Source organism: Cnephaeus nilssonii (assembly GCF_951640355.1).
Source record: "Cnephaeus nilssonii genome assembly, chromosome: 3".
In the NCBI taxonomy this organism is placed as follows: domain Eukaryota; kingdom Metazoa; phylum Chordata; class Mammalia; order Chiroptera; family Vespertilionidae; genus Cnephaeus; species Cnephaeus nilssonii.
The window spans coordinates 7,867,572-7,893,998 of NC_137074.1; the positions used below are offsets into that span (position 1 = coordinate 7,867,572).

At 46.1% G+C, this 26,427-nt stretch overlaps 2 protein-coding genes across 3 annotated transcripts in view; one reads left to right on the plus strand and one right to left on the minus strand.

The window, feature by feature from the left end:
- The window catches only part of HSF2BP (heat shock transcription factor 2 binding protein), a gene marked incomplete at both ends in the record, with an annotated part of 80,340 nt that extends 73,122 nt beyond the window's left edge, over nucleotides 1-7,218 (minus strand). The window contains one exon of the mRNA XM_079765791.1: nucleotides 428-7,218. The remainder of the gene's footprint in view (nucleotides 1-427) is intronic.
- RRP1B (ribosomal RNA processing 1B) lies at nucleotides 1-26,427 on the plus strand. Of its 2 annotated transcripts, none has more exons than XM_079765775.1 (16): nucleotides 1-211; nucleotides 7,226-7,308; nucleotides 8,836-8,893; nucleotides 10,328-10,413; nucleotides 10,771-10,832; nucleotides 11,195-11,324; nucleotides 12,197-12,261; nucleotides 12,762-12,943; nucleotides 14,601-14,695; nucleotides 15,358-15,455; nucleotides 16,956-16,975; nucleotides 17,691-17,822; nucleotides 18,373-19,085; nucleotides 21,509-21,658; nucleotides 22,885-22,948; nucleotides 23,754-26,427. In XM_079765775.1, the coding sequence occupies exons 1-16, from the start codon at nucleotides 94-96 to the stop codon at nucleotides 23,945-23,947; spliced, it is 2,250 nt and encodes a 749-aa protein (XP_079621901.1). In that variant the 5' UTR covers nucleotides 1-93; the 3' UTR covers nucleotides 23,948-26,427. The 2 variants fall into 2 exon arrangements, with proteins under 2 accessions (XP_079621901.1, XP_079621902.1); XM_079765776.1 differs by having other exon boundaries at nucleotides 17,694-17,822.

Consider the following 26,427-nt stretch of genomic DNA (forward strand, 5'->3'; position numbering starts at 1 on the left):
AGCGGCGCGGCGGCAGTCGCTTGGCAGCGGCGGAAGGCTGAGGGGCGGCGGGTTGCGGCCGGGGATGCTCCGGCGGGTTGGAGGGCCCCCGCCATGCAGCCGGCCGAGATCCAGTTCGCCCAGCGGCTGGCGTCCCACGAGAAGGGCATCCGGGACCGGGCGGTGAAGAAGCTGCGCCAGTACATCAGCGTGAAGACGCAGAGGGAGACAGGTGGGCGCCCGGCGGGTCAGCCGCGCCACATGGCGGCAGGACGGCGCCGAGCTCCGCCCCGGCTCTGGCCGCGTGCTTCTGTGTGCGCGCACCGTGGGTCTAGCCTAGTTTTACATTTGAGGGAGAGAGGCCAGCAGGGCTTGGGGAGTCTGCTGGAAGTCCTAGTGAGTGAGGAAACAGAACATAGACCCAATCTGTCCCTCACCGAGCCCGTACCTGCTAGGCTCAGCCTGATTCCTCCTGCTGGGCGCTTCACTGAATCATGCCATCATCACACCAGTGCTTTTAGGAGCTGGGGTGACGGGAGAGAAGCCAGTCCTACCCTGGAGGAACTTGTGCTCGTAAAGCTGGGGCGGGGAGATCACGAGAGCAGAGCCTGTATAGTGGAGTAACGGAAATGGAGATCCTGGGCTGGTCCTGGGAGGCCACTCCGGGGCGATGTTGAACAGAGCTGGACAGAGGCGGGAGGAAGAGCGGAGCATGCCCAAGAAATGCTGGGAGAGACCAGGAAGTCAGGGAGGGTGAGGCTGGGTCACATTGGGGGTTGTTGGATTTTAAATGCAGTGGGTGCTATTGAAGGATTTCGTTTTCCTGATGCAAGATATGTTCTGTAGATCCTTATGCTCCCAGAGGTGTGAACTACCATACGAAATGGAGGTTTTCTATTGCACCAAGATCAAGCTTGCTTTATTTACTAGTCTGGTGAGAGCCTACTTGAAACAATAGGTATTACCTCCCCCCTATACTGACATTGTCAGTGTATTTACTTAAAAAAGGACACCCAGAAAAAAGGAACTATAATATTATAGGACGTCTGCTAGAAAGAGGAATGAAGACCAAAATTCTCAATTTCAATTGTGTTAGGATCTCCCTGACAGACTTCGGTATCCCAGATATATTGAAGGCTCTTAAATCTAAACGTCTAGCCAAGACCTTTGCTACTTTCAGCTCAGCTGTGCCCCACTAACTGGGCATCTCCACCTGGACGTCCCACAGAAACCTCGGATTCAGAATGCCTAAAAGTGACTCATTTTCTTCCCCCCAAAATCTGTTTTCTGCTGCCCATCTGCCACCTGTTCTAATTTTGTTCCCACCGTCCACTCAGACTCGAGCTGGGTTTATGGTATTGTCCTGGACTTCTCTCTTCCTCGTCCTCTCCAGCCCCCACCCCCACCCCCACATCCAGTATCCTTCACTCATACCTGTTTCATCTCCTGAATTACTCTTTTCTGGCCCCTATCTTCTTTGTCTCATCTGGGCTTCTGTACTGGCTTATTTCCTAACTGATTTCCTTGACGCCTCTTGTGCCCCCCTTGAACCCATTTTCCATAAACCAGCTCAGAGTCATCTTCAGCTCTGATCTCCTCACCACCTTCCTGGAATTCCAGGTCTGCAAATGATCTCTCCTCCCCTTTTCTTTCCACCTAATCCCTTACATGACTGCTTCCTGCTCTAACAGCAAACCATTCCTGGGTTCTGGTTTAAGCTGTCCTGTTTCTCACCTCTCTGCCTTTGCTGCTCTTGTGCACGCTGAAAAGATTCCCACTCTTGATCCACTCCCGGTATTCAGTATCACTTTTCTTATCATCTCACCCCCTCTCTAGGATTCTGAAATATCCAGTTTGTCTCTATTGTCGTACTTGGCTACATTGATTCTTAATTATCTGTTAATGTGTCACTCTTACCTCAAACACTGTAAGCTTCCATCTGTTTTCTTAGCTGGAGTGGGAGCACATCCAGGCGTACAAGGGCCTGGCTGTGTACAAGAACAGAAGAAAGGCCAGATGCGATGCATATGGGGCTGAGGCAGCCAGAAAGAACCTGTTCCTCAAACCCCTTTGGTGAGCAGGTTCAGGATCTGAGATGCTGAGGCAGGGGCATGAGGCCAGTGGTTTTACACCAACCAGTGCCCCAGGGTGTTGTCTGGTTAGCACCCATCAGACCTAGAGTTACTTGTCTGGTACCTCTTGTTCAACGCTATATCCACATTGCAAGAGAATAGTGGCCCTTCAGAAAACTAAGTGCAGAGTGAATGTCATAGAAGTGATGATGGGACAAAATAAACATGGTCTCTGCCACAGCTGTACTCCATCAAAATAGAAGCACAAGTTTGGAAATAACTGGGCCTGACATTTGAATCTCATTGACAGGCTGAAATTTTTTTGTGTCTTATCTTGGGCATAGTAAAGAAAACCTGAGATTTTACTTTTTTTTTTTCTAATACAAATATTTTTTGAATTCTCAGATATGTTTAATATATTTTTATTTATTTCAGAGAGGAAGGGAGAGGTAGAGAGAGATAGAAACATCAATGATGAGAGAATCATTGATCGGCTGCCTTCTGTACGCCCCACACTGGGGATTGAGCCCGCAACCTGGGCATATGCCCCGACCCAGAATTGAACTATGACCTCCTGGTTCATAGGTCAATGCTCCACCACTGAGCCGTGCCAACCAGGCACATAGCTTTGTGATTTTAAAAACAAATTAGAAGTCTGTACCGCTTAAAGCAACTAAATATTGGCCCAGGGCTCTATCAGTTCTTCAACTTCAATTTGCATTATTTTTTTCTTTTTGTGGCACATAACAGTACATGTTACAGTTGGTGGGTGTTAGATTTGTGGCAGTACTGGGTGAAATAAGTGTTTTTTCATACTAAAAATGTTGGGGGTAGGGCTCTCTCAACCCAGTATGGTAATGATTAGGAGCAGTGCCTGTTCTGACACAGGTGTGGGTTCGAGTATAACACTTCACCCCCACCTGAAACGGCTCATTCATGGTGAGAGAGGCTGTTGGATTTTCTTATTTCAAAGCTTGGTATTTCCTACATCCACGTCTCATTTTCACTTCCCCTCAGTTGATTGGAATGAACTAAGCCTATATTGTTGTCAGAAACTTAGTTGTTTTAAGTTTAAGAGACTTAACCCCCGGAAGAAAACGCAGGTCAAGAAGCAGTTGTGAAAGGAAACTGCTTTGAATATGCACTTCACCTTCAGAGTTTTGAAAGAAATTAAATAATGAATATTTCTCTGTTTTGCTTTAAATGCTTCAAACATTGGTACCTTGTTTTTAGCAGCTAAATTCTTGGGTGAAAACAAGTGGTCTTGATACTTATATTGAAAATACATATTTTAAACAGAAGAGCTTCAACAGCCTATGGGTAGAGAATGTGAGACAATCTTAGTACCCACAAATTGAACAGTGCTTTGCTCTTACAAAGTGCTTCTGATACTTTCTCTAAATTTTGGCCTGAACCATAAACATTACGTATATTATAGGCAAGGAAACAGGCATTAGCAACAGTTCTGTAGCATTGCACTGCTGGTAGTAAAGAGCAAGTTGAGACCTGGCCAAGGGTTTGTTTCCACTGTACTCTGTTTCTTTGCATAGGATGAAACAGTCAAAATTCGCTTTCATGTCCAGTTCCCTTTCCTGCCCACTGTCTAGGATCTGCTAATCACAGTTACTTTGTCGAAATCTGTTTTCAATTACAGAAGCATCTGGCATATCATCTTTTACCTTCACCCATTACAGGTATGGGTTGTCCACTGAGACAAATTATCACTTAAAGAGTTAGACATTGTATTGCACTTGAAGAGCCATCTGGAGATATACACTGTGCTATTTTTAAGTGAAAAGGGCCAGAATACAGAATATATAGAACACGTGATGCTATTTAGGTCACACAACTGTGCATTTCTGTATCACATGTAAGTAAATACATAGGAAAGATACATATCAGCAGATAACAATAATCCCCTGGGAGGAGACTGGGGTTTGGGTCGCAGTGATCAAAGCACTTTTGATTGTGTAACTTGATATAGATAAGAAATTTTTTCCCATGAAAATGTGTTCTTATTGGTTAGGACTCTCAATTGCAATTGGACAAAACATCCAAGCCACCCTAGTTTTAAGGAACTCAGTATATATCTCTAAAAGACAGGGACTCTTTGTAACAACCACAGTACCATTAACAGCTTCATGCAGAGCTCAACTAAAGGCACCAGAACCCAGTTTTTCTCTGTTGCAAATTCTGCTACCCCCAGATTGGTTTCATTCTCAGACAGGCTCCCCTTCATGTGGCAAGCCGGCTGAGCGCAGGTCCAAACTGTGTCTTCTCTTCAAGTGTACTGGGAGAGAACTGGAGATTTTCCTAAAGCCTGAGTGAGGGGATCTTTATCTGTGGGGGGTCCATTCTTGAACAAGCCCTGTGGCCAAGGAAATTCATGCTGATTTGGCTGGCATAAGCTCAACTCACTGATTTGCCTCCATATGGGTAAGTCCAACCCAGACCACTATCTCCTTCCATAGGCCCTGCCTAAATAGTAAACAGCCCTGGATGGGGAAAGGGTGTAAGTGCCCAGCACCAAGCCTCATGCAGAAATCAGTGTCATTTAAGTCCTGTTCATCGGTGTTTATGCATTTCTGATTGCATTATGAAGAGTTTTCTAAACAAGAAAGAACAAGAGCCCCCAATAACACTGGTAATACCCTGTAGCTTGGGGTTTGTTTTTTCTTTCTTTTTATTAAGGAATAGTTCAGGCATTTATCAGTACCTGGCCAGTTTGTCTGATCTGCCCACTCCCTCCTTCCCCACTAAGTCCTTAAGCAGTTCCCAGACTTCATTTCATTTCCAGATACTCATTCAGTATATATCTCTAAAAGATAGGGACTCTTGTAACAACCACAGTACCATTATCACACCCTTGTAAAAAAAAAAAAAATTAATATGAAATCAAGCTGTGGAGTCCTCCCCATCAGTTCATAAGAATTTTTATGACATATTTCAAACAAGACCCACCCATTGCTTTTGGTTGATATGTCTGCTAAGACTTAAATTCTAACAGTTTTTATCCATCTTGTTTTTCCTTGCAATTTATTTGTTGGAGGAACTGGGTCACTTGTCCTGAGGAGTTTCCCACATTTAGGGTTTTGCTGTCTCTGTCCCATGGTCTCACTTGGCATGTTTCTCTGTCCTGTGCATTTCTTGCAAACTGGCATTAATAGTTAGACCTGATGAGATGGAGGTTAGTGTGCAGGAGGAAACTCCTCTCCTTTCAATGTTCTTCCTGCTTGTCTAATAGTTAAGTCTACATGAGACAAGTAAGAAAATAACCAAATTTTATTACATATGTACATATGGGAACCCCATATATCAGAGAGTTAGACCCCACATACAGGAGAGGGAGAGAGACAAAGTTAAAATGAGGGATATGTGACATTCTGAGCTAAGGATGAGGTAAGGCACCTGGGGCTACAGAGTGGAGGAGGGTGTCATTGCAGGATGATAAGAGCAGATGTCCAGTAATTAGTAGTTTGCCCTGCCCTATAGATAGGTCAAAAAAGTTACTTCTGGTGATGTCTTATGAGCAAGGCCCTTAATTTAAATTCCCTAAGGAAGAGTGAAGAGTTGCCCTTGAGTCTGCAGGGTCTAGGTTGCCTTCAGCTCATGACAATCCACATACCACAGAGGCAGGTCTTTGGTGACTCATTCTGAACTACCATAGCAGCTTTTTTTGTTTTTGTGAGATTATTTAGCAGGTGGTGCTATGTTCTTGCATCACATCTGGCATCGAATGAATAGTTGCTAATGTTCGCAATTTGCAAGTTGAGATGGACCAGTGGGTTTGGGTGTTGTTGTTCTGATTTATCCATCTTAAAGTTGCTCAGTAATTTTTAATCTAATGTTTTAGCAGCCATTGGTGATCTTTGCCCAGAACCACTCGTTCATTAGTTTTAACATGAATGAATATAAGCAAAGTTACTACAATCAGGACTGCGGTTGGCTCAATTCTGTGGAATTGGTCAGTCACACAATCATGTTGTATTCCCTATAGGCAGATCCCCAGATGTGGCTTGTTTGTAACAAGAGGAGAGGAAAACCAATTGACTTGTCACTGCCCAACCTCTAAAGGAAATGCACTTCAATAAGCTAATTTTACTATGGTTTCTGGTATATTTTAAGTGAGAACATAACAAAGAATCAAAATAGACTATAATAAAATTGTTGATATAAGAAAAGTCTTTAGTAACTTGGAAATCAATACCCATAAAGGTATCAAGCTCACTTTGTATGGACTAATTAAACTTCAGTCCATCAAAAGGATGTTTGTCACTTTTAATTATCTTTTGGAATATTGAGATCACATTGATTCCAAATATATACTTCTTTACATTTACCTAGTTGATCATAGTTTGCTCCTCCAAAAGACTCTTCCTAGTACCTCCTAGTGGAACATTAGTAAAGACCATTTGTAAGATGCATTGAGACTTGAGGATTTGGTTTATTCTCCACAGGCTTGGAAACTCCAAGAGTGCCCATTTTCCTAATTTTATAATTCCTTATGTCACTCAGCAATTCCTCCATGGCCCAGCAGATAGAAGACTGTGTGTGTCTTGTGGTTTGATCATAGGTGGTACAGGTGGAGGACTTATGTAATGAGAACAAGGCTAACCAAGGTGCCACTTAAAACAAGACTAAAATTGCCCAGTAAATGAAAACCGTAACTGGGAGGGGGTTATATCAGGGTACAGCAAGTGTGATCTTAAAAGGATCATCTTAGCAAAAATATCCCTAAGCTTTGCCAATTTCCCTGGGGCCAGTTGTGTGGGACTTAAACAAATCCTTGCATCTTTTGTAGGATTTGCATTTTCACTTTGCAAGACAAATGAAAATGATGGAGTGCAGGGGAGATGCTAGTTTCAGCAGAGGGGCATTTAGGGGAGCTCATTTTATAAATAAGCACCCCATTAGTTAATTTTTTGTTGTGATTCCATTTGCTTCCTCACATTACTCAGGCAATGAGGACACACCATCACTACCACCTGCCCCATAGCTGATAAAACTGCCAGCTTTATATGTGCTTGTTTTATAACAATGAGGAAATATGTGCAAGCCCTTTGTAGATGAAAATCTATGTGGTGTTATTCTCACTGTTTATGTGGCAGTCCTGAACTTGAGGAAAAGCAATGTGAGGACTCTGAAACAAGATTTTGTGTTGTTTTACCCTCTAGGAGGTTTCAGTCAAGAAGAACTTCTAAAAATATGGAAAGGGCTCTTCTATTGCATGTGGGTGCAGGACGAACCCCTTCTGCAGGTAACATGCACTTCCCTTTGTCACATTACTGGGTCTTTGGCATAGAGGTTAAGAGAGACTTGTTGTATCACTCCCCTAATGTGCCAGACAAACTGAGAAGCATTGCTTCAAGGATTCCCTGTCACCTCTTGTCATATAGAAAAGGATGCAGTGTCCAAGCATTGAGGTTAATTATGTTTTCAGATAATAAAGAATACACGTAAATTAAAGGTTTGTCATTTCCCTGCCAGTTTCATAGTCCCATGGTAGGGTTTACCTTAAAGTTTTTGTTTTTTCTCTTATTTGTGGTAAAAAATGTCATGGCACTAGTCGAAGAACCTGTGAGCAGCCCCGGCTCCATGCCGCCCTCTGCCACAGTTTAAGTGGTGCAAAGGCCTGGGCAGCCACCTCCCTGGGGTCAGGGTCTTCGCAGAGCCACTAGCGGCCCCTTCTGATGCCCCACACTCAAGTCGGCGGGGACTTGTCACAGGTGTGTGTGTGCATCGGGGCCCGTCTGCCAAGCACAGTGGGCACCCCCACCACACTGTTTAGAAAAACAGCTTCACTGTTTAAAGAGTTTAGTTGTGATGTGTGAAAGCAAAGTGAAGAGAGAAGCCTTGAAATGCCATTCAAAACCCTGTAACCATCATGGGTGGATTTTACTTGTCTAGGTTTTTAAGGCACAACTCTGCCTTTTCTCCTCCGAGCCATGTGGTAACTCACTCTGATTATTGCTTTTACTACCCTGAACATATTTTGAGTAGGATAGCAAGGCAAAATATTTTTAAATTACATTCAAAAGTAACAGCTAGCAGCTTTAGTGGAGGGAAGGAAATGGAATACGAACATCACTTTTGGGGAATTCATTAGAAATGGGTGAGGGAGACGTGAGGCCGGAGGAAGTGCAGATAATATTTATGAGAATCTATCTTTTACGTAACTCATAAATAGAATTCTTTTGTTGACACTCCCCTTAGACCCAAACAACCAAATTCCCTACAAACAAGCTTGCTGCCTCTGAGAAGAACTTGTGTTCCCAAAGGCACCTTTGCCCAGGACAGAGCCTAAGGTGCTTCCCTCCACTCTGCCGCTGCCGCCTGTCTGAGCCAGCCAGGGAGAGGGTTTCTAATTCCACTCACTGAGTTTTCTAGAGTGAGAGACCTGGGGCATCTGTGTTTCCATTACTGGGGGATTAGGATAGAAATCTCAATTTAAGTTTTAATGTATCTTTTAAGCCAGGAATTGACAGCTAATTTATTTCTTCTGTAGGTCATTTGAACAGATAACTAGAGATACTTTTTAAAGCAGACAGCTTAAACAAATCTCAGAGGCATATGAAATTGGCATAGTAGTCCATTGAAATTGAAGATTTTGCATAGATACCCACATGCAGACTTCTTAGTGGAAGTGACATTGAAAACAGAGGTACAGATTCTCACCCACCCACCCACCCAAGCAGGTACAGAAGGAGGTGCCAGCCATGGTGCTGTCATCTCACAGTGTTGCCATATAATAACCCCAGTGTTTCTCCCCAACCCGCCTTTGCAGGAGGAGCTAGCAAACACGATTTCCCAGCTCATCCATGCTGTTAACAACTCTGAGGCTCGTAAGTCCTGATGTTTTCATGCCTTTCAAAACATCCTTGCTTTTCAGATTTGGTAACTTGCCTATGATATCTAATCCATATTGTTCCTTCTCCTTCCTTCCAAGCTTCCGTTTCCCAGTGGCCTAATTTAATGTGAACCTGGCGTATCAGTGTGTAGATGTCAGGCGACAAACTCTTCCCATGGGAAGAAACTATGATAAACATAGATATTGACTCTGAAAGAGGGTGAAGGAGTACCTTGTAGAATATCATATTGGATATCTCAAAGATTTCAAAAAAATATACCTTAAATAATCCTCCAGAATCTTCAAATTCTGAGTTACTGTAACACTCCTAGAAGCTATCCATGCATATGTCAGTGTGTACAGTACCCTCTGGATGTCAGGTTTATCCCCAAAACTAGAGCCATTAAGGTTGTCACTGGTAATAAACTGTAAAGCAACCCCCTTTACCAAAAAGGATATACGGGAGAGACATTACTTCTGGGACACTCAGGCTCTGATTACTTCCAGAGGACAAATGAGACTGCAGAATGATTTTTTTCTGCTCACCCTTCCTGAGAACAAAACCATCCAATAGCCTTCGTAGCCCTCAGAGGTTGTCTGAACTTGAGCAGAGCCCCAACTGACGTGTAATGAACAAAATTCTACACATGGAATATGATATAGGTCTTCAAGTATCAAGAAAGATTTGTGCAAAAAGAAGTGAATAAAAAAATTTTTTTGACAAAATGCTAGTTTTGTGGTTCAAGAGAAAAATCGAATGTTTTGTTATAGCTCACCCAGCTGACACTGAGCATGAAACAGAAAGCTGAGTTTCTGCATGAGTCCAAGTGTCCATCAAAATTACTGGCTTTGGATTCTTAAGTGTAGATGGGTTGGAAAGACCAGTAGACGTGGCTCAGAAAATCTTTAGATTTAGAACTTGGTTTTCAGGCGATAAAGAAAAATGCTTCAGCCCTAGCTGGTTTGGCTCAGTGGATAGAGTGTTGGCCTGCGAACTGAAAGGTCCCAGGTTCAATTCGGTCAAGGGCACATGCCCAGGCTGTGGGCTTGATCCCCAATGGGGGGCTTGCAAGAGGCAGGCGGTCAATGATTCTCATCATTGATGTTTCCTATCTCTCTATACCTCTTCCTTCCTCTCTGAAATCAATAAAAAATATTTAAAAAAAGAAAAAAAAAGAAAAATGCTTCAGAGAGCATTCTAGTTAGGCATTAAGATATTACCAGGTTTCCTGTTACTATAATGTGCTTTTGCTTAAATGTAAAAGAAATTATTGAGCATATTTAATGATTGACCAAATTTTCTAGCTGCCCACAATTCTTGAGAAAAGTAAATAATGAATAATCCCATTTGTTTCTTTTCATTACATTTGTGCTCTATGGTAATGTGTTAACCTGAAACCAAGCATTCAGAGCCTTGTGTTCACTGCAGAGCACCTGTTCATTCAGACCTTTTGGCAAACCATGAACCGAGAGTGGAAGGGGATCGACAGGCTGCGCCTGGACAAGTACTACATGGTGAGATCAGCCGGCCTTCGTTCCAGTTACTGCAAAGGCTCATGAGAGGGAGGGAACATTCAGCATCTTAAAAACACTGGGAAGGTTTGATTGTGAAGCAAAGTGAGTTCTAGGCTTGCTGAGATGGCAGGCATTGTGAACGTTAGACAGTCTTTGAACCTGTACTCAGAGACCTCTCTCTTTTGTCCCTTTCAGCTGTTAGGGACCAGTTTGCATTTTATGATCTAAAGTTAAACGTGATTATTGTGGATATTTTCTCATTTGGGGATCCAGGCTACACCCGTGTCATTAGCCTCATTCTACAAAGCTGATCAATCCTTCTTACTTCCTTTTGTAATACAAGTTGTCTGTCTTTAGCTGATCCGTCTGGTCCTGAGGGAGTCCTTTGAAGTTCTGAAGCAGAATGGCTGGGAAGAAAGGTTGGTAAACTATTTGGGTTAGCATTTGGTGGCCTGAAATCTTTTAAGGTAATAGTTTGTTTTTCAAGCCTTTCAGTTAATCACCAAGTATGAATTGCCACATCTGTGCTATGAGAGGCAAAACTCCCTTTCACATAAAGAACTTAAAACCCAGCGGAGGAATATGAAAGAGTTGAGTACATAAGACAGTCAGCTTTTTATACTGATTTCAGTAGTTACTTTTTTCCTTGTAAAACTTGCTCAGTCTCGCATGGCTTGTGCAGTGTAGCATGAGACTAAATGTTGCATATTCCCAGGGTTGGGGCTGGGGGGAGGGGTTGGCACACTATAGTTAATAGACCCGTATGTGTTGTTTTCTTCAGCCAAATCAAGCTTTTCCTCGATGTCTTGATGAAGGAAGTCTTGCACCCTGAGAGTCAGTCTCCAAATGGGGTGAAATTCCACTTCATTGATATTTATCTGGATGAACTATCCAAAGTGGGAGGGAAAGAGGTAAGAAACAATCCGACGTCTGCCAGCAATGTGATGAGACCACAGCTACCTGAGCAGGGCTTCGCTCTTCTTCAGATCCTCCTATGAGCTGGAGTGCAATGCTGTTGGTGGCCCTCTGCGTTGCCAGTGACAGAGCGTGAATCAGTTCAACCTGGCTTCTGACACATTCCTTCCCCATCTAAGAATGTGTCCTAAGCAGCTAATGAGACATGTGGGCAGGATTCCTGCGCTAAGGACGTGCATGGAATCTAACTTAGGAAGCATTTGAAAGCACCTACATGGTCCAGTAAAGAATTTGATAACATGAGGAAATGCTCAGAATACTGAGTTTTTAAAAGGTGGGAAAGAAAGGCAGTAGACCAAGCTGTGCAAAGGGTCTGACTTGTGTAAGTGTGCATTCATATAGGAATAGGCAAAGGACTGGAGGGGAAACATTCTTTAGCGTGTCGGTGACCATCTGAATTTGGGATTGTGAACAATTTTTACTTTTTCTTGCACAAGTGTTCTGCAGTGAACAGGTGTTTGTTTTTAATTAAAGAAAGTGTAAATGTTGTATTAAAAAAGTAATCCCTCATGTCATTCTCTGCCTGAGATGCAGAGCTGCCCCACAGAGGAGGAAGTGTGGAGCGGCGCTGGGGGGTCACTGTGCTGAGATGCCCGAGCGGCTGGAGGACAGCTGTGGCCTTCGGCCTGGCTCTGGGCACTGGGTGATTCATGCCCAGTGCGTTGGGCATTGTGAGATAAGTGTCGCTCAGTCTGATTCAATCTGTGTGAAAAAAACAAGTGATACCTTTTTCAAGGACTTGTCAGGAAGGAGAAAAGGTTCTTTTTTCCCTTATTTTATTTCTTTTTTTCCTATTTCTAAATTACAGCTTTTAGCAGATCAGAATCTCAAGTTTATTGATCCATTCTGCAAAATTGCTGCCAAGACTAAGGAGTAAGTGATTCACATGTTTGTTTTTATTGCTTCAATTAGTGCTTAATTGGGGGAGGTGGGTTGTTTTGTGTTGTTTTGTGTTGTTTAGCATGATACAAGGTACCTGGGATGGTTGTCCAAAGCTAATAACAGCCAAATGCTTAATTCCCATTGGTAAGATGTTTGAAGCTTTGAGTCATTATTCGGCTCTTCTAGCTTTGCTCTTTGACCCCAATCATTCCAAGTATCACACACTCCCCCACCCAGAGTTCAGTCTGCTGCTGGTCCCACTGCTCTGGCATAGAGCCTTGGACTGGCTCCTTACAGCCACCATTGGTTAGCACAGCAGTGTAGTTAGGAATACATGTGCTTGCTGAGCAGCTGGGTGGTCACACCGGGTCCTGGGTAGGCTGAAATTGGGGGTGCAGTGACCCCTACTTCTCATCCCTCTGTCCTCTTCAGATAACGAGTTCCAGACCGTTGGTTTTAATCACATCCTCTTTGCTGTGCTTCCCCCTCAGCCATACACTGGTGCAGACTATAGCTAGGGGTGTTTTTGAAGTCATTGTAGATCAGTCTCCTTTTGTACCTGAAGAGACGATGGAAGAACAGAAAACTACAGTGGGTGACAGTGACCTCCCTGAAGAAGAGATAGCCGAAAGTGAGGTGACATGGAGAAAAACATTCAGTAAAAAGAAGACAGGTAAGAGAGTGTCCTTAAGCACTCTTTCATGCATTTGTTGGGATCTCACTGACTACAGCCTAGAATTTATCAAAAATGGCTTTGGCTTGAATAACCACCTGAGAAAGGAAGCAGATGCATATTCCAAACCCCATTGTTCAGGGGTCCTCTGGGGAAGACCCTGTGCCTCCCACCCAGTTCTTATCTCCCAGGATGGCGGGCCATTCTTCAAGTGTTTGTCATTGTTGGTGTTGCGATGGGTTTTGTTTGTTTTTGTTGTTTTGGCTTTTCAGTTGTATTTCAACACCCTAATGTGGACTGGGATCTGTAGAGGGTCCTTGAGAGGAGGCCTGATGTGCGTGTTCATTGTGATCGCACACTTGTTTCTATAGCCTTCTGATCTTGGATTCCTTCAGAGTTCTTTTTTTGGGGATGGTTAAATGCCCACTGTGGGTTGATACTGTTCTTAACCACTGTTTTATATCCGTGCAGTCATGTAGACAATGTGCATTAAAGTTGTGGCCCATCAGAACTCCGGGGGTGCACAGCTGTAGTGCGTAGTGGGCATCCCTACAGTTTTGAAATGCTACGAAGCCATTTTGAAATGCAGAGTTTTGTACAACAGTGACCAGAGGAAATTGAATCATGTTTTTGAAAGCAGGACATAAAACTCTATGTGGGAGGAACGTGATTTGTTTTACATGTACATGTGCCTTAAATAATCAGGGAGGATATATATCAAAATGTTAATATTAATAGCCCCACATGGCAGAGTTGTGAGTGACTTCTGTTTGTTTTATACTTTTGTCTGATTTTTTACATTGGTCATGTATTATTTTTTAACAAAAAAAAGAAAAGAAAAAGAAGAAACATTTTAATTTTAAATTCCACATAGGTGATGGGTTAATTAAAAAGCCTGAATAAATTTTATGTGGTCATGGCAGTTGCCTCTGGGTCCCCCTGCTCCCCACGTTTCTATCTAAACTTAGAGACGTCTCTCTCCAGGAGCACCAGCACCTGCTCTGTCTTTGCCTGAGCCCTGAGGTCACACCACTAATGAGCTCCTGGGAATCCAGAAACAGTGCTAGTTTGAAGAGTGGAGTTTTCATTAGTAATTTTTATCTGCTTTCTCATGGGCTTTAGTGCTTTTTGAAATATTTATTAAATTTAAAATTTGCATTTATATATTAACTTGTGCTTCCTGTAGCAGCCCCATGAAGTTAGTATACTACTATACAGATTTTTTTCCCTGCAGCCCAAACCTACCTGAAATTAGGGATAGGCTCCTGAATCCACACTCCTTCCACAGCCAGTCACACGGTGCCTGAGCCCCTGACCCAGCAGCTTCCCGTCCCCTGCGCTGTCTGGAGGGGGAGACCATGTGTGCTGAACAGCATTGAAGGCCAGGGAGGCTTGTCTGTAATCGATTTAAAAGACAGAATTTGTGATTGCTCCCGGGTATTTTTTCATGTCCAGGGGCTGAAAACCCAACACATCTTTGGGAAATTATAAATGTATTTGCAGGGTTTTTCTCTTTAAGGAAGTTTTTTGTTTGTTTGTTTGTTTTGTTTTTGTGTGTGTTTTTTTCACTAAGAAACATCTAATTAGACAGTGGCTCCTTCAGGAGTAGTCATTGCTGTGTAATTGAAGAATTTTGTCTTTGGCTGTGTTTTGATAGCACTGGGCAAATGTCACTCCAGAAAGGAAGGAAACAGTGATGAAGGTGAGACAGATGGTGGCGGAAACATGGAGGACACTGGGCCACCTCTCCAGGTTGGTGGCAGTTGTTGCTTTTTTTAGAAGATAGATTTACTGTGGAGTGGCCTGGCTAATTGGGAATTAGGGTCAGAGCTAATTAAACTCTAAGGCCGAATGTGTAAAGTCCTTTCCATCCCTTCAGTCACTAATGTCACCTTCCATATAATGAGTTTATTGCAGACAAATCCAAATATGATGGAATTTTGCTAAGATCTGTTCCATACAGCAAAGTCAGCTCAGCGATACTTTTTATTTTTATTTTTGGTTAATCCTCACCTGAGAATATTTTTCCATTGATTTTTAGAGAGAGTGAAATGGAGGGGGAGAGACAGAGAGGTACGTGGTACATGCCCTTGACCGGAATCGAACCTTGGACCCTATCCACTGAGCCAAACTGGCTAGGGCTTAATAATACTTTTAAATAAAGTTTACTATGTTACCAAGTGCAAATTGAAAATCTGTGTAAATCACATTACAAGGAAGCACACCCAAGTAAATTGTATGTGGTATATTTTACCACAGAGATCTTGCTTAAGTCTTAGGTTGCCCAGTCTTAGCACGTGCTTGTTCTGACGGCCTCTGTGAGTGCTTCCAGAGTCCCAGCTGTGGCTGCTCTGTCACTAGGAGGTGCATTTCCAGGTTACTGCAGGTTTATGTTCGTTTTTCTTCTCACATAGTTTGATTATAAAGCTGTTGCGGACCGACTCCTGGAAATAACCAACAGGAAAAACATCCCTCCCTTCAACAGGAAACGTCTCTGCAAGCTAATCAAGAAGTAAGTGGTGGGATGAGAAGGTGTCCCTTCATTCTCATTCATGTTCAAGTCCAGCCCTTCCATTTATCTCATGGTATAGGACATGCTGTCAACATGCTTACGTTTTTTATTTTTAGCATATATATGCACTTATAAACTGCAATGTCTAATGATGACAGTCACCTGCCTACCACTCTCTCTCACACACACACACACACACACACACACACACCTCGTGTCCCATTCTGCAAATGCAGCCACACTCAGCTGTTTCATACGATGTAAAAAGAAGTCTGCCCTGACTGGTTAGAGCAGTGGTCGGCAAACACATTAGTCAACAGAGCCAAATATCAACAGTACAATGATTGAAATTTCTTTTGAGAGCCAAGTTTTTTAAACTTAAACTTCTTCTAACGACACTTCTTCAAAATACCCAGGCCGTGGTATTTTGTGGAAGAGCCACACTCAAGGGGCCAAAGAGCCGCATGTGGCTCGCGAGCCGCAGTTTGCTGACCACAGGGTTGGAGCATCGGCCCACGCACCGAAGGTTTCAATTCCCTGTCAAGGGCACGTTCCTGGGTTGCAGGTTTAATCCCGGCCTGACTGGGGCTGTGTGCTGGAGACAACCAATCCATGTGTGTGTCTCTCATATCTATCTTTCTCTCTCTAGCTCACTATCCCTGTCTCTCCCCCTCCCTTCCACTCTCTCAAAAAAAATCAATGGGGAAAATATCCTTGGTGTGTATTAAAAAATTATAAAAATAAATCTATTGATAATATCTAAAATTAGGTTGAGAAATTGCAATGTGAGTGTACTGCTGACGTGTTACCAGTTGGTGCGATACTGAGCTGGGTAGGGGTGTAGCTTTTTACCCCTCCCCCCACCCCTGGTGTGGTTATGCTGTAGTCGTTGATGTTGTTATGACTGTACCAGTATTCACTGCAGAGCCCTGTGGCCTATTGTGATTGATGACATACAACAGCTGAGTTTGATCACACTCCATGTGAGCAGGCACTGTTCTGAGCACTTAGATTACTTCACGTTATGTGGTAAAGCCCCATAAGCTGCCTTCTGTAATTCCCTCCTCCGACGCATGGTTGACTCGGGCACAGGGAAGTCACCGCCTGGCCCAGGGTTGTAGCTGCCAGACACAGATCTGGATTCAGACGTCCTGTCACCTCCCCCCCTGCTCTGCCCACTTCCTTTGTATTCTATTGCACCAAAATCTTACAGACTAAGCACTACTTTCATTTCTCCACATGGTAAATAAACAGAGGGGAGCTGGGTAGAGGCAGAGAATCTAAGCTGTGTCAGCCTTTAGCGACTAAGAAACAAAGTTAACTGAGGGTGATCTTGTCCTTCGTTTTTGGCCTTTGCGTCACACCGCCTTTCCCCCTCCCCTTCTAGAGGAAAAAGAATGTGAATTCTAAATATCACATGTTTCTTAAAGTGCGTGCATATGTTTATAGAAGACAGAAAGAAGGGATTTCTTTATGAACTTTTGTTGTTTTCCTTTTCAGATTCCAGGATCTCTCTGAAGGTGAGGAAGGCAGAGCATTAGAACTGATGTTCTTACCTAAATGTGGACCTCACTGAGCACATTTAGGCCAAATAGTAAAAAAGCAAGATTGAAAACTTAAGAAAGAGGAGTAGCCTTTATCTTTGAAAGATCGTCAGTTACACCACTTGCTGCTCAGCGGAGAGAAGCCCTTAGAAGAACCACCGTGTGGGGCTTTTTCTTTTTTTTATCTCGCCACCCACTCTCCCATCCCAGGAACCACGCTGGGCCAGACACAAAGCTGTATCTATGGGGAGGGGGGCATTTGAACAAGAAGGGTTTTTATTGGTCCATGTAGTTTTCAGTTGGACCTTTTTTAAGAACAGTCAATTTCTCAGGGTCCCTTTTGTGACTGTAAGTAAGATCAGTTGTCCCCTGGGGGAAGCTGCTGTCTATACTTGGTGACATTTGAGCAAATCGATGGCCCACTGCCCCCATCCCTTGGGCCCCTGAGGTGCTTAGAACTAGGGTGTCCAGACCTGGTTGGCATATCTGGAGATGATGTCGCCCAAGATTTATAGTCCCTTGCCTTGAGTGGGAAAGCCACAAAGTTGAGAGCCGCAAGTCCCTGTGTTAGCAGCTTTGAGGTTTGGGTGGAGAAGTAGTGAGGAACAGTGATGAGGAGGCATGGCTCTCAGGCCCCTGGGACAGCTGTGAGGGCCTCAGAAAACTGACTACATGTGACTTTGGTGTCCAGCAGGCAGTATGTCTCACCTCGGTTTTGCTGAGGACATTTCTGCTGATGAAGATGACCAAACGCTCAGTCAAGGAAGGCATAAGAAAAAAGGAAATAAACTTTTAGAGAAAACCGACGTGGGAAAAGGTGAAGGTGAGGCATAAGGCTTGGGACCAGCAAGGCCTGAGAAGGAGGGGTGGGCTGCCCTCGGACTGTGGACCCAGTGGAGAACCTCTGAGCCACTGTCCTGAGAAATGGTTACAGAGCAGACGCTTCTGCTCTTATGGCTGAAAAGTAAATACTGCTTCTGAGTATTTGATTTTTCTGGGACCCCCACATTCCCACTTCTGGTAGCATCTGAGGAGAAGGAAACACTGCCCTGTGGCTCGTTTGTCTTATTACCACCCTGGGTTTGTGGCTTTTACCTTTGGCCTGAAAATCAGTAGAAATCTTAATATATTTCCACTCCATTTATATTGAAAAGGCATTAGCAAGGTTTCTAATCACAGCTGGGAAAGGGAGGAAATGGGACCAAAGCAGAGAGCTCATGGAGCTCACGTGCGCCGAGGATCCGAGCCTTTCTGACGGTAAGACATCCCCACAGGAGTTCTGTCAGCCACTCACTCGACCCCAGAACCCCCTGCAAGACCTGCTGTCTGCTTGACGTTGGGGCACCTGTTTATTGGTTTATGTGTCTTTCTAGGAAACAGGTTCTTTCTTGCTGAGGAAGAGGAGAGTAAAGCTGGTGTTCACAAGAGGAAAAGGAAAAAGAAGAAGAACCACCTTCAATCTGAACACTTAGGGTCAGGGGTCAAAGCCGTTCCCCCAGAACAGAACGGGGACAGTGAGCCAGAGGCAGGTCCAGAAAGAGCCCAGCTGGGTGGGATTGAGCTAGGGGCAGGGGTTTCGCCCAGCCCCCAGGGGCAGAGCAGCTCGGAGCACCCCCTCGTGCATCCTCCCATGCACAGCAGGAGAAAACGACTAAGGAAGAGGAGCCCCCGGTTCCAGGGACTCGTCTCCGAGTCCACAGCGTCGCCTCTGGAGGACTTGTGTCCAGGTGGCCCCGACAGTGGTTACGCTCTGGTGCCTGTCCCCCACGCTTCCCCAGCCAGTGGAGCCCCGGCCCTGAAGAGGAAGCGGAAACTCAGGGCTCCCCTGGCCAACGGCAGCCCGCCCACGCTGGCCTGGCCCCCGCCCCAGGAGGAAGGCCCAGCAGACGGAGGGGATTGCCCAGCCACACTGCCCCCCGGTGGGAGACTGAAGAAAAAGAAGGGGGAGCCCAGCCGTCTGGACCTCTACAGCCCGTCCACTCAAAAAACTGCCATCTTCAAAAAGAGGAAGAAAATGAGAGAGATGTTGAACTTGGTTGAACACAGCAGAGGACTGGAATCCGAACTCAAGCTCGTCCAAGCTCTGGTAAGGCACCTGGGTTCCAGGCAGGGTGGCCAAGGCTCCTGCTGAAAGGTCAGGGGCCCTGCCTCGGCTTCAGTTTGCGGTGGGGGGTGGGAGGACAGGTCAGGCCTCTGGACTGAGCAGCTGTCATGGTTCATACTTCCCTTTACCAACAGTGAAGAAACGTGACGGTTTCCATGTCTGAGACCGTCACCACCCCCTTCCTTCTCCCCCACTCCTCACCCTGCCCCCATCCCTACCCCCACCATGCTGCTCACTCTGAGGGGCTACAGAAGGGCCACATCAAGCTGGGAGAATGGTCCATGGCCCAGGCAGACAAGTGCCTCCATCAAATAATGCTGGTCTTATTTTTCTTCAACTCAAGACCAATCCTGTGCCCATGCTTTCTTTTTTTTTTTTTCTTTTTTTTAATATATTTCTTTATTGATTTCAGAGAGGAAGGGAGAAGGAGTGAGAGATAGAAACATCAATGATGAGAGAGAATCATTGATCGGCTGCTTCCTGGGGATTGAGCCTGCAACCCAGGCATGTGCCCTTGGCCGGATTCGAACCTGGGACCCTTGAGTCGGCAGGCTGATGCTCTATCCACTGAGCCAAGTCGGCTGGGGCCCATGCTTTCTTTTTAATGAAAAGACTTTCTTTCCGCTTGGATCTCTAGACCCATATATGAATGAAAACCAGGCTCTGGTCCCACTATTCACACCCTCACTGCGGACATAGCGTGCATTCCGTGGTCGGCAAACATAACTTCATTGGCGCACAGCCACGCCTGATCGTGCACACTCCCCGCCGCTTTCTCTCGGCTGCAGAGATGAGTCGTAGTGGCAGACACCTTGTGGCCCTCAAAGCCAAAAGCATTGCCCCCTGGCCCTTCACAAACAGGCTTGCTGATCCCTGTCCAGTACTTGTGTTAGCACTCACTCCTGTGCAGCAGGGTGACATCGAGGCCTTTCTAACAGTGAGCGTTAGGGGAGTTTCTGGTCAGTAAGAAGCCTTAGCTGGGGAAAGCAGAACATTCACCCGGACTTCAGGAAGTCGCTCTAATCCTAGCCCTTCCCCCGACGAGCCGTGTCACCTTCCCTTGGCTCTGCAGCCTCCTCCATCACTCACTATTCCTTTGATGCTCTTTCTTCACTAAAATATCGGAAGATTCCTCCTTCGCATCGTTTTTCATGGCCCTGTACCCTCTCTTTGAGAGGATTAGAACGGTTGCTAAGTAAACCACAGGGTTATCGGGGGGTTTTCCTCCCAAAAGGGGCAATGTGTCTCTACATCTCTGCCAGCAGGAGTGGGAAGGTACATGGGAGAGGACTCCTGGGTCTGCCCCTCAGAGGTGCTCAGGAAAAGCAGACACTTCTAACCCAGGACCAAGGACTTGCCAAAATCACCAGTGTGACATTGGCCACATTGGGTTTCCCAGACCCCTGCAGTCCCAGAACCAGTGCCGAGTCTTTGCTGTGGGTGGTGGTCAGTTGTAAAGCACCCAGTGAATGTTCTTTATCTGCCTTAAATGGACCTACAAGAAGCTAAGGTTAGTTTATGGAAGAAAGAGAAATACGTTTTATAAATCTAGTGTTGCCTGCATGTGCTGTGTTATAAAGTCTCCAGTGGTGTGCAGTCATGTCCTAGGCCTCCACATCACCACCACTCCCTCACTGACTCACCCATAGCACCTTCCAGGCCAGCAAGCTCCCTTCATGGACAGGGCCTCCCTGGACAGGGCCCTATATCGTTTACACTGTACCTTTCTATGTTTAGATACCCAAATGCTTGCCTCTGCCACAGTTGCCTGTAGTATTTAGTGTAGTCATATGCTGCACAGGCTGGTAGCCCAGGAGCAAAGGCTATGCTGCAGAAAGACAGAAATCTTCAAAACATGGGCCCTGAGTTTGAAGAAAAATGTAAATGGTTCTTGTGGCTGAAAATATAGGAAACTTCTGGGCCCGGCCAGTGTGGCTTAGTTGGTTGAGCATCAACCCATGTACCAAAAGGTCACTGGTTCGATTCCTGGTCAGGGACCATGCCCAGGTTGCAGGCCTGATCGCCAGTACTGGGTGTGTGGGAGGCAACTGATTTATGTTTCTCTTTGGTGTTTCCATCTATCCCTCTCCCTCTCTCTCTAAAAAATCATTTTTAAAAACATTTTTTAAAAAAGGTAGGAAACCTCTGGCCCTACCATGGTGAAGTGGCAACTCTGTTCATGAAGTCTGTGTTCTGCTGAGCCAAAAAAGGTGTCTGCAAATCTGGTTCTGGAAATGGTGGGGTATGGGGCGTCGGAGCTGGTAAATAGGTCTCATTGAGATACCCTTCAACCTGTGGCCTCACTCCCCATGGTGTCTGCACCCGTCCTACTTTCACTTCCTGTGTGTAGGTGTGGCGCAGGTGGCCCTGGGTGTGACCTCCCTCTCTTCTCGTCCCTCACACAGGGGAGCAGTGGAGCCTTCAGCCCTTTGAAGAAGAAGAAGCTGAGGACTGAGAATGACTTTGTGAAGTTTGACACCCCCTTCTTACCAAAGCCCCTGTTCTTCAGAAAAGCTAAAAGCAGCGCCGCCACCCCTGTGACTCCTGCTATGCAGGTGAGCGCCCTGCGACCAAACCAGAGGGGCTGTGCTCAGCCGACGCTTGGCCTCTACTGTCCACGGTGCACAGGCTCCTGGTCCAGGAGCCCAGGTCTGCTGTGCGGGCTGTGCTGGGACTTCTGGGGCCGACCCTCGGGATTGACCCGAGGTGCCTCATCTTAGAACTCCTGGGAATAGGGGAGATCTACAGAGGCCAGTAGTGAAGGGGGCCCCAAGAGCCCTGGTTTTACAGATCAGGTGGAGGAAGACCAGAGGGGCCTGCCAAGGACACTGGCAGGTGCTCAGACTAGAAGAAGGAACGAGGGCTGTCCCCAGTCGGGTGACGTGGGCACTGTCCTGGGAAACCAGGTGGGAGGCCATGAAGGACAGGGTCACCTCTGCCAAGTGCCATTAGAAGGTGGGACAGGGTGCAGACCAGTGTATGCGGGAGGCTCACCCGGGGTTTCCTCCAGGAGATGGAGGTCTTGGGGGAGCTGTGGAGACAGGCCTGGGCTGGCCCTGCTGGGGAGACCCACAATAGGTGGACTTTTTGAGAAAGCAGTAGGTGCTGTTTAAATAGCCTCGAACCAGCAGAGTGACCACTGCCTATGTGAATGTTTATGCCTAAGATACTTTCAGGGTATTTGTAAATGACTCTGGGCTTATAGAAGCCAAGTTCCTCTGATGAAATGATAATGTTAAAGCCAAACAGTCTGAGGTAGAACTGGGGATTCACACAAAAATATGGGGTTTTAGGGAGGAATTTGAGAGGCTGGGGATGTGGGTACATTGCCCACCAAAGTCCAGTCCCATTGTAGATACAATCTAATCATTTTTGCTTCCAAGTTAAGGGTTAAATTGTAGGATGCAGTGAGTGGGAGCTCCTTATAATTTTTCAATGTTGAACTTTTTCTGTAACTTAGTTTCAAACATGGTAATTTTGCTCTGCTTTCTTCCCCGGAAGGCAGAGGCGGAGTTGGCAATGAGGCAGTTTACTGTAGAGGGGAGCTGGCACTGCTCACCTCCCAGGTCTATGGAGTGTGCCTGCCAAAGTGCTTCATGCAACCCAGACCTGGGGCGTGCGCAGCGCAGTCCGGATGAGGCCACGGAGGCGGACACACGCCCTGGCCTCCAGGCCGAGCGCTCCTGTGGGCTGATGGGCACTTGTGAGCGCTCAGGGACTCAGACACACAAGGAGCCTCAGCTCTTTGTGCTCCTCTCACTCCCATTATGCTTTTCTTCAGCTCAACAAAGCACCGTCCAGCTCCAAGAAGGTCACCTTCGGGTTGAACAGAAACATGACTGCGGGTGAGTGTGGGGTTTGCTTGCAGTCACCGTCTGCTCCTGGGGAGGAGGGCCCTGACCCCTCCCGAGGCAGAGTTGGTCCCCGCCTCCCCAGCGGGGCAGCCAGGGGGATGGGGGGTGGGGGTCAGGTTTTCGGGGGTCTCTGGAAGGAGCTTACCTGGTAGGAGGTGATGTGGATGGGTGGATGGCCTACCTGCCTAGAATATGTTAGTCGTCTTGGCCTGAGATTTAATGGTCTGTGAGCTGTAGTCGCCTCTACCTAAATTCAGAGCCACCCCATCCAAGAGGCAGGGAAAAGAGGGACATCTTGTCTTTCAGCTTTTAACATGGGTGTGATTCATTTGTGTTGGTTTTTTCCCAAAGGAAACCAATGTTTTTTAAAGTATATGAGTGTAAGACCTGACTCTCTTTAGGCACAAGTAACTGCGTGTGCGTGTGCGTGTGCGCGTGTGTGTGTGTGTGTGTGTGTGTGTGTGTACATCCATATGTACACATGTACGGACACGCACACAGAGGAGCAGCTGTCAGGAGAGACCTGGGCAGCCCCATCTCCCTCCATCTCTCCAGGTCGAGTCTGTAGATCGGGAGGCAGTAGAAGGGCTCCTCCTGGGGCTCTTTATTGAACCGAGCACCACAGGGGCCTCGGGGCATCTTCCTTTGGAGAGTAAATTCATTCTTGCTAGTGACTTTCATTTCCTCAAAAGCCCCCGGGGGCCAGTTCTCTGCGGGGCTGCCCTGGAGTGAGTGCCCTGGCTCCATCAGGGCCTCCTGGGCAGCACCATTAACATGGCTCCCTTTCCTCGGGCAGAATTCAAGAAGACAGACAAGAGCATCTTAGTCAGTCCCACGGGCCCCTCCCGAGTAGCCTTCAACCCTGAGCAGAGGCCCCTCCACGGAGTGCTGAAGACCCCCACCAGCTCCCCTGCCAGCACCCCCCCGGGGACCAAGAAGCCGCTGACTGCCACCCCAAAGAGAAGGCCCACGGCTATGGACTTCTTCTAACAGTAGCAGAGTCCCTTTGTAAAGACTGCTTTTGTACAGAATACTCTATAAATTATAACTTTTAAAAGGTGGGGTGTTTTTTATTGCTTTATAAATTGTATATATGAGGGTCAGAGTGTGAGCCACGACGCTGCTGTGGGCATCTTGGTTGAAGTTTCACTACAAATACCGTTTGTGCTAGCGCTCACCGGGATTCCACACTCGTGGGAACCTCGGTGACTCCCCTAGCGTGGGAACTGAGAGCATGTGACCTTCACCACTAACAGATGCTGCTGGCACGTGACAGCCTGGAGTTCGACTCCATTGGCTGTCTGCCTGTGCACAGCTTGGTACTCGTGTTTGCCTGCTTGGCTGATTTACTGGTGGTTTTGGTGTAAGTCTCCATTTAAAAAGCACCTAGGCTTTGTTCCCATGTTCTGTGGGTAATGGGCAGTTTCTGATCGGGTGACTCTTATGACTAAATCCGAAATACAGCTGGGGATGAGCCTTCTGGTGGGGGCAGGAGAGCAGAGCCCATGGCCTGTGGCCTTCCCTGTGTTGCTACCTCTCAGCCAGCCCAAAGTGTCCTCATCGGAGAGCAGTGCCCCCCGGCGCACCCTCATCCAGTCATCGTGCTCTGGCTGCTCTTTATACGTAAGTGTCTGTGCCAGCGGCCTGTCGCCGGCGTCCACATGAGCAGCTCTCCCATCTGAAGTGAAAACAGTGCTCCAGAGGCCTGGCCACAACGCCCGGAGACCGAGCTCCTGCTGGGAGGCAGGCAAGCAGCTGCCAGGACCGTTTGTGTGTATTTATTTGTTCATAGTTACCTTATATCTGAAATGCTGAATCATGCACTTGGAGATTTTTATAAAGTCCTCATTTTATTTAGAAAAAATCAAGGTGGAAGGCACAGAGACTTTAGTTGGAGAAACAAAGGCAAGTTGGAGCAGCGCTGCCTGATCCTTGACGTGATCCCAGAGCCTGAGTGCGGGGTGAGATGCAGACTCAGGAGTCGGGGGTCGCCTCAGGAAAGCCCCTGGCCCGGCTCATTCTCCAGTTTGCACAACCACCAATTGCAGACCTAAAGATGCAGTCGTAACTTGGGGGGCACACAGTTTTGCCTCAGGTGCCCAGTGCTTCCCCAGCCTGCTCTCCACTCAGGGATCTCAGGCCTCTTAGAGTGAAAGCCTCCCTCTCCCTCAAGCGGGAGCCCCAGTTTCTCACCAAAAGCAGGGCCAGCCCCCGTTGCTACTTCCCAGCTGAGGGCCCGGTGTGTCACCCCTCTCCCTGGTTAGGGCTGTGGCTTCGGAAGAAAGGCCCTCTGGGATGACAGGGTCCAGCTGACTGGTTTCCTTAATCACATGACCAGGGGGGCAGACTTACCCAGGAAGGCCCTGCTGCGAAGGAAGGGGAACTTGCTGTGCCTGCTCTATAACAAAGAGTTGTCACTGTTGGGTCAGGAAAACAGAAACAACGAACATTGTGCTGTTGTTAGCTCTTCCTTGTAGCAAGAAGTCTTCATACAAGATGACCTTGTAGTTGCATGGTTTTAGTGTGCTACATTCGACATCATACCTGAAATAATTCAAAACCAGAAATGAGGTTTGAAAAGATTAGATTTGAGTTGTCAGATATTTTTAACTTAGTGTGTTTTTTTTAAAGTATCATTATTGGTCAAATTATTTTTCTAACAACTTTTATTTCAGCTTTAAAGATAGGTCTTATAGTCAAATGGGCCATGTAATCCAGCCATGTTAAGATGTCTTAGCAAGTCGTTCTAGGGCCAAAAATGGCACATTTATTGTCGTGATGAGTGCAGGACCTCTCTTCATAGCGCTGTGTGTCACCTGTCTCTTCTGGGCTGCCAGCGAGTGCCGTGCGTGCTCCTGCGCATGCCTGCCTGTGACGTGGGTCCTGAAGGAACACTGTGTCTTGGATTCCATCTGTCCTCTCTGTCCTAACTTACTCCATTTTGTGGGTAAGTCCAGTAGGTTTACTGTGGCTTATTTTTAATGCCTAAATTTTGGCTACAAAAGAAAAAAAAACAATTTTTTAAAATTCTCATTATGTATACATACAAGAATGTCAGATAAACTATTTAGAATACTGGTTTTCTACTTGATGCATGCTATTTTCCTAGGTAAAATTGCCAAGGGGACTTGGCAGTCCAAAATAGGAAATAATTTAATGCTGTTGATCTTACAGTATTTTGTAAAACAATCGTCTGTACGATTTGGTATCACACTTTACAGTGTATTGTCCTTTCTAACTTTTACTGAACTGAAAGCACAAAGGGGAGTATAAAGCAGTTGTTAGTGTTGGAAAAAAATATGAAATTGAGTCCATATTTTGATTTTTGTGTGTTTTCTCTGAATTTACCTGACTGCTGGCAAGGACTGTTTGTTTACGACCACTTTGTGTTAGTGTCTGCAGGGTTTGTCAGTACTCATCAAAGCCAAGTTCAATAAAAGAATTGTCTTTGCCTCAGATTTGTATTGGAT